Source organism: Laccaria bicolor, genomic scaffold, assembly GCF_000143565.1.
Source record: "Laccaria bicolor S238N-H82 LACBIscaffold_96 genomic scaffold, whole genome shotgun sequence".
In the NCBI taxonomy this organism is placed as follows: Eukaryota; Fungi; Basidiomycota; class Agaricomycetes; order Agaricales; family Hydnangiaceae; genus Laccaria; species Laccaria bicolor.
This window is the reverse complement of record NW_001889967.1, coordinates 57,768-66,049: the sequence shown is the minus strand read 5'-3', so window position 1 is coordinate 66,049 and position 8,282 is coordinate 57,768. Positions and strand designations below refer to the sequence as shown.

The following is an 8,282-nucleotide window of genomic DNA, read 5'->3' as shown; positions in this document are numbered from 1 at the left end:
GGAAATAGTGCGTACATCAAAGCGGACACTACAAAATTTTAGCATCACTTTGGTCAAAGCTATTGGTAAATATATGTAAACAAACTTCGAAATGATGGTTTTCTGACTTCCTCTGCTTAAATAAAAATAAATTATGGTTCCTGATACCATGGTATGGTATGAGGATGCATGGTATGAGGACATGGTATGGTGTGGTATAGTATGGTATGGTGTGGTATGGTATGGTATGGTATGGTATGGTATGGGAGTGCAATACCATGGTATGGTATGAGGGTACATGGTATGGTATGAGGGTGCATGGTATGGTATGAGGGTACATGGTATGGTATAGGAGTGCAATACCATGGTATAGGAGTGCAATACCATGGTATGGTATGAGGGTGCATGGTATGGTATGAGGGTGCATGGTATGGTATGAGGGTGCAATACCATGGTATGGTATGGTATGGTATGAATACCATGGTATGATATTTTGATAATGAAGACTCTTAGGACAACAAGACTTGATTCTATTTCCAATTAACAAGACTTTGGATTGGACAGATTCACTCAGCTTCAATAAATTGGACCAAATATTATGACAAAAGAAGACTTTGGCCAAACACTCAGGACAACAATACCTGATTCCATCATATGTACTTCTTAAGAAAATTGAGATTATATGCTGTTGTTGGCCATACTATATGTACATGCTATGTAAGTAGGTAGGACTGCCTGATTGGCCCTACTGGGCAAAATATATTTGACCTATTATTGGGAGGATTCATATTAATGGCTTTTTAGAAATGAAAAAACCCTCAATTGAACTGATTTCCAAAGGTTGGAGTTGACTTATCTAGCCTCCACTTGGAGTTGGAAATCTTAGAAAAAACCTGAAGAACCTTTCCACTTTTCTTTGCTTCTCAATGACCACTTCATCCCAATAGATGTGGTATTGTTTGATTTGGATGAATATTGTTCAAATAGAAAGGACTGGGAAAGACATGTATCATTAAATGGCTTTGGATGCATGAGAAAAGCTGGGATAAAGCCTATTTAAATTCATTTTCAATAGATGGTTTGGACTATCTAGCCTCAATTTGTAGTTCAATATCTCAAGAAAAACATGGAGAACCACCCCACAAAAAATGGTACCCAATGGACCAGTATTGCAGCCTGCAGAATTTATTTATTTATTTTGGAAAAGGACCCCAGACACCCTGTGACAGCTTTGTCATACCATCTGTTTTGAGAGTGTAAAGACTGCAAAAAAACCAGTTAACATGAACCTGTGTCTTGACAATGGTCTCCTGCTAACTCACTCAATGGCCTCCTCCAACACTATTTACGCATCACAGGTTTTTTACATAGAAATGACAGTTTATGAGGGAGGTATGATGGGGGAACACTAAACCCTATGCTAGGGTCTGCTGTCACGAACCATCACCCATGCTCTACGGCTGAGACATCCCCAAGCCAAACCCTTCACCATGATGCCTTGTTTCTCCATCCCAACCCTTTATTGGCTTGTTACCTTGTGATTCCTTGTTCCCTTATCTTTATTGTACTTATTGTATTGTACTTATTGTTCTTCCTTGGTTGCCTTGGCATCCTTCCCTTAGGTATTTAGTCATCATTGTACTCGCAAATGCACCTTTAAACTGTTTCTCTGTTCCTCATATCTTGTCTCTGTCTCCTGGTTGAGCCCTGCTCTCAGTTATAGGCCCAGGTGGTTAACCAACACCTTGGAGTCCGGTTCAGTTCGTGATCTCACTCGTGTTTTGATCCCTTTGATCCCTTTGCCTCCCTGTGTGAGGGTTGAACTGTGTCAATCGTCATGCAACCCGAAAGTCTGACGAGCAATGGTGTGATGACCCACACACGTAGAGCTGTTGGGTCTAGGATACGTATCGAAGTCGACGTCAACCGTGGACTCGGTACTATCCGTCCTCGTCAAGTCAACCTTTCAGAGGAGGCCGTAAGCTCTACACACACACTAATCACCTAGATCAGAGTTTTGAGGTCTGTTAGTACAGTAGCTCGGAACCTGATAGTAGGTAGATGATGGTTGGATAAAAGATGGTTATTCAACTAGAAGCTACATGGCAAGTATATACAGCATGAGAACTAATGACTAAGAGGATAGAGTTTGAAGAATGAGGTGTAAGGGGAAAGCACTGAGTAGGTCTGCGATGGAGGTGAAGGAGTAGGCGAGTGAAGATCCATAGTACCTTACATAGCCCCCCTGCTGCACACTTGCACCTTACGACATACAATGTTCGGGAACCGTGATTGACTTGATGAGCATGCGGTCCCATGTTCTAGGGGAGGCCTGCGCGCCATAAGATCCGTCGCGCGTCTTCCACTTCGGCGTCATTGAACTTTGGGTTGACGGGTTTGGGCAATCGATTGTAATTCCGTAGATGACTGCTCCACCAGCTCCGTTCGTGAGGCTCGGCTTTGCCTTGTTCAATGTCGTCCGCAATACGCGAGAAAATCTTGTCATGACTTCATTCCAGTCGCCCGTCCAGTGGTCGCATAACTCCCATAGATAATGTGGAGGAGGGAAGAGGTAGCGTTCCGGGGTCAAAGAATCCTGGCTAGGTACGAAACCGAAAAGAAAAGAACCTTCTTGAGCGGAGACTTGGTCCCATTGAAGTCCTATGGGATTCTCCTCGTGAGAGTCGGATTTGCCGAGCAAATGCCTGGTGACTTGAATCGAAGGTCCTGATAGGAAAGATTTGACAATTGTTGGCCCCCCGAATCGTTCTGCAATCCAACTGTATGGTCCCCCCATACCAACAAACGCTCATGCATGAGGCCTACAGAGAATGTCGTTGATTTTGGCCAGGTAAGCGTTGGCGAATATTGCTGGGGTGCCTTTCGTGTAGGAAAAGGATGGTTCGGTAAAGCCGGGTTGATATAGTGCCTTGATACCCATTTGGTCCAGACCAGAGACCACATCTGGAATGAAAATGTTTATGTTGGACACCCGTATGGCGAGCGCGAATTCCAGTCGATGGATCACTGCTATGTCCATGACTTGGTGGATGCTAGACACTTTGGGGCGACAACTAGCATAGTACCGCATCCGTATTTGTGATTTCCAGTCCGATATGCAGAGAAAAGCATGCTGAAAGACGAAGATGCACTGCCTGTCCGAATCGGCTAGTAGGGCTAGCCTCTCAGGTCTCTCTTTCCAAGTAAATCACGCTACTGCTTCTGAAAGGGCTGTCTTAAAAGATTCTGCTGGACTGATGGAACAACAGTCGTGACAAGGCTGTGGTGACTGGGAACATTGGCAGCTTTGGGAGCTACGACTCCTGGATGCGTCGCTAGAGTTCGAGCCTGAGGAGTCCAAGCGAGATACTTGTCGCATGGGAATCTTTTTGAAAGTAGCGCCCTGATGGGACATATGAGCTAGTAGGCTGGGAACACTGTTGGTGGGAGCCTCGTTATCCGTCGAACTCATCTCCCAGTTCATGGAGAGACGACTTGCTAATGGGGCAGAATTTATCGTAGGCTTAGGATGCTTAACAGAAGGAGAGCTTTGATTCTTGAACCCGGGTGGCTGCAGAGTTCCGAGTTCTGGATGAAACAGACGAGAGAGAGTAGGGGCAAATGCGCCTTTGAATAGTTCTCGGACCAAAGAGGGGTCATTGGTTCTTGGGTTCCATAGAATATTATCACACTGTTGAGCTAGTGAAATCTTAGGTCGAAAACACCAGAAAATAACTTGAGGCGAGTCATCAACGCCTCCAACCACGGTGAAGTGAAAACAGGCAAAAAACCACCTGCATTCGTGGTCTGAAGTTACAGGCTGGCGTCCCCACCCTTCAAAGTCGATAATGAAGAAGAATGAATCCGATTCATAGGACATGTGATCATTCACGATTCAAGGATTCAGTGGCTGAAAGAAATCGTCGTATCTGTGAGTAGTGGCTTCCGTTGCTTCAGTGTCGCTTTCGTAATCGATGTCGTGTATAATGACTTCATCACCATCGGGTCCTGCATAGGAGGCTAAGATCTTGGGATTGAGGCGGCAGAATCTTTCATTGAGACGGGCTTCTAATGGGAATGTGTAATAGAATGGGATGGATCGCGCCAGAAGGAAGGGAATATTCATCTCATGCCAGTCCATAAGAAGGTCGAACAGGAAGCCTCTAGGGTCTCTCCCTCTCGAAACAATGCACTCTACTCGATCAGCGATTACTTCGTCCATGCCATCCGCCCAGTCGTCACAAGCGGAGGTCCACCAGGTTAGAAACACGAGACGGTCCCATGCTGCTCTCTTGGCTGCAGCTCCTTCTTTCTGTAGCGCAATGATAGAATGGAAGGTCGCAGTTAAACAATCGCGATTGAAAGGGGGGGGAACTGGTGAATCGTTGACGAATCGTTTAGTGGCAACGATTTCTTCTAAGCAGCTATCGAAGAACGTGAGGTCATTAGCGGCATTACTCCTCTGTTGTTCGGCGAAGGAAAACCCTCCTTCCATGGCACAGTAAGCTACAGGCGTATCCATATCGAAGTACCAGGGAGATCCAACTGAGGGTATGGTGTCCACTCGTGTCAGGCCGAAACCGCGCCAATGGGTGTCATGGCGGCACCAATCAGGGTGCAATGTCCATTCGAGGTCTGCGTACTTCCCCGAGGGAGTCACTTCGACTGAGTCCCAATCCACTGCTGTGAGGTCTTTCCAGTTTCGGGCTCCTAGAGGGATTTTCCTCGTATCAGTGTTCAACCCAATCCAATCCGCCCAATCGTGATTGAAGAGATATACCTCAGGGGCTCTATCGCCCTTGTCAAGATAAAAGTTAGCCGACGACATGTTCCTTCGCGTCAACCGCTAGGACCAATCACGTAAAAAACCTTTCCTGGTCAACCCAAGGTCAGGTGAAGTAAGAGAACGCAGCATCGATTGAGACGATTCGTGAAGAAGTAAAAAAAAAGCAAAGAAAAAGATGTAGGTGATAATCATCAGGACCCTGCTTTGATGTGACAGGGGACCATGTGTGATGAGAAGGTATAGTCCAAATACGAACATAAGGGAAGCTTTATAAACTGATAATGAAGGATTGGGATGGATTATAGAAGTTAAAAATCGTCGAAATAAGATTAGAAGGTGAAAAGAATGAAAGAAGGGAGAGAAAGAAAAATCACTCAACGACTGGTGTCATTGAGCGTGACTTGGTGGTTCTCATAAATTGTTCTGCCTCCGATATTCCCAAAGGGTATCTGAGGCGTTACGCAAGTCGCGTGCTGTGAGCCACTTGACCCAACAGACTAGAAATTTCAAGCCCTTCGTTTTCCCAGTTCTTTTGTGACCGAGGATGGACTCCACTTTGTATTCTCGAGACTCGTCCCTCTGTAGATTTGATTTGGGCATCTGAGTTCTGTCTTCTTTGGTGGGTTCTCGATAAGCTTTCAGGTGTTCGATGTTGAAAATAGGAGAGCCAGGATACTTATCAGGGAGTTGTAGTCGATAAACCTTTGGGTTAATATGCTCCGTGATCTCAAATGGCCCGATCCATCGTGGGGTGAGCTTTGCTCCCTCTCCCTTGGATTCTATCCATTCCAATGAATGAGGGTTCAGGAGCACTTTACTGCCCAGATGAAGGGAGGGTGCGGGCTTTCTCCCTTTATTGTAACTCTTCGCCTGATCGTGTTGGGCCAAAGCGATAGCTTGCCTGGCGCTATCCCTGTGTATAGCCAGTTTTGCCAGGTAGTCGTCGGACGATCGGTCTACGTCGTTATTACAGGCAAATGTAGAGGGCTTGGGTATGAACACTGCAAACATTCCAACATACTGACGTGAGAATATTTTGAAAGTATTTTGATGGTACATAAAATTTTCCCAAAATACCATCCACCACGTATGTGATTGGTATGAAGATATATATTTTATTACCCATGCTGAAGTATCTGATTAGTATTTTGATTGTATTCAAATGTTTTTCCTCAATACTGGGTCACATACTAGAATAATACTTCTATCACAGTATCTTAACTTTGAACAAAATATCTTCAACATACTGATTGGCCAATATTTTAAGAGTATGATTCTTCAGGATAAGATACTTTAAAAATATTATATATAATATTCAAAAGATACTTATATGATACTAGAGAGTAGATATAAAGGGAATATCTTGAAAGTATGAAAATATATCGCATTTTCATATTGGATACTAACACAATATTAAGCAGATATTCATTAAAGATGACCAACATACTGAGATGCCAGTATTGTGTTAGTATCAAGAACAAACAAACAATACTGCCTGACAGGTATTTTGTTGGTATGGAAAAATTATGAGAGTGAAATATCTATATACTCTTTAAATATTGCAGGCAGAGTATCCAAATAGTATGCTATGATATTTTATCATACTGTTTGAAAGCTACATTTCATACTTTTATAATAAAAGCATAATACTGGTGTATGGAAATTCAAAAAGTATGTGAAGGGTATGACATTGAACAGAATTTTAAAATCAACAATTTTAATGTGAGGATTCAATACTAGATGAGAAGTAATGAAGATATATCATAATATTATACAATATAATATCATGTCAGTATCAGAAGGGTATACAAATTTCAATTTGGTAAATTTGAGGTGGGGATTAAATACTAGTTGAATACTTGAAGAGGAGTATTGAAAGCATATCATAATACTACACAATATAATATGAGAATGGTATCAGATAGGTATAGTAATACAAAATGAATAGTTTTAATGTGAGGATTAAATACTAGTTAAATACTAGAAGAGGAGTATTGGAAGTATATCATGATAGTATATAATATAATATGAGAATGGTATAAAATGGGTATACTAACTCCAATGATAAGAAGAATTGTACTTATATGATAGTATAATGTGGATATAGAGATTGGTATGAGAGTAATAGAATAGTATGATTGAAGTATGATAATAATACCTTGCTTGTTTGAACAATGAGAGAGTATCGAAATGTTTTTTATGATAGAAGATATCATCATACTAGACAGAGTATTGAGTATAAATTGTATAATTGTATTCATGTATACGTATCCATATATACTATTCATGTATTCTTGTATTCAGGTATCTATGTATACACATATTCTTGTATCCTTGTATTCAGGTATTCACATATATGTGTATCCTTGTATTTAGGCATCTACATATGTATCCACGTATACATATATTCTTGTATCCTTGTATTCAGGTATCCACATATACACATATTCTTGTATTTATGTATCAATGTATACACATATTCTTGTATCCTTGTATCCATGTAGACAAGTATTCTTGTATTCATGTATTCATGCATTCATGTATCCTTGAATTCATGTATCCATAGTGTATGTCATGGTTCTGTGCCACATATGTGTATCCTTGTATTTAGGTATCCACATATACATGTATCCTTGTATTCATGTATCCATGTATACATATATTCTTGTATCCTTGTATTCATGTATCCTTGTATTCAGGTATCCACATATACACATATTCTTGTATTCATGTATCCATAGTGTATGTCATGGTTCTGTGCCACATGGTTGTTGTGTCAGTTCAGCTAGGTGTGTGTGAGCAGAGTCGTGAGCCAAGCTGGGAAGCATATGTTGTATGGGATCAAAGAAGTTCAATATATCAGTAATTTGATGTATGCATATAGGAAGAGAAACCTGGAATAAAATGGAATGAGTAAATTGACAATCAACGATGTCGTTAAAACCTTAAATGGGTGAAGGGGCTTGGCTATGGTTAAACATTTGGAGTAAAAGCCAAAGAAAGAAAGCACTCCCCTCAGGCCTCAGGTCATGTGCCACCTATTCTGTGGTAACAGGTTGAGCTAAGCATGTATAAGTGCTCGGCAACTCTCCCCCACATCAGTCTCAGCTCAGGTCTTGTGACTCACAAAATTGACAAGTCTGGTTGTGGAGGCTCTTGACAGCACTTGTGAAGCTGCAATTACCACTGGCTCCACAATAACTGCCAGCTCCAGTCATGAAGCTGAACAGAGATGCTGCATCATCAAGTAAACGAGGCTACCTGCCTCACAAAATAACCACTCCCCTGTCCAATTCAAAGTTGAAATATTATTCTCAATGTACCTTGAATGACATCTCATAACTCTACATCCATATTAATTCATGTAAGTCATGTACAAAGAGTGTGATAGGCAGCTACAGTACTCCCATAGAGTTTAGAAACCTAGATTATCTTCTAGATGTTTGATGGACAGGGTTTGAAAATATATTCAGCCAGCTTTCTAAACAGTACAAATCTACACAAGCATAATCAATTT

At 41.7% G+C, this 8,282-nt stretch overlaps 2 protein-coding genes across 2 annotated transcripts; both read right to left on the bottom strand.

Annotated features, from left to right (window-relative positions):
* Nucleotides 1-2,066: 2,066 nt before the first annotated feature.
* LACBIDRAFT_335574 (uncharacterized protein) lies at nt 2,067-3,019 on the bottom strand (the record flags this gene model as incomplete). The annotated part of the gene is made up of 3 exons (XM_001890425.1): nt 2,067-2,077; nt 2,254-2,691; nt 2,806-3,019. 3 exons carry the CDS (start codon nt 3,017-3,019, stop codon nt 2,067-2,069), a joined length of 663 nt encoding a protein of 220 aa, XP_001890460.1.
* An 855-nt stretch (nt 3,020-3,874) lies between these two features.
* Nucleotides 3,875-4,807, bottom strand: LACBIDRAFT_335573 (uncharacterized protein; the record flags this gene model as incomplete). The annotated part of the gene is made up of 1 exon (XM_001890424.1): nt 3,875-4,807. The coding sequence occupies one exon, from the start codon at nt 4,805-4,807 to the stop codon at nt 3,875-3,877; it is 933 nt and encodes a 310-aa protein (XP_001890459.1).
* Between the last annotated feature and the right edge of the window lie 3,475 nt (nt 4,808-8,282).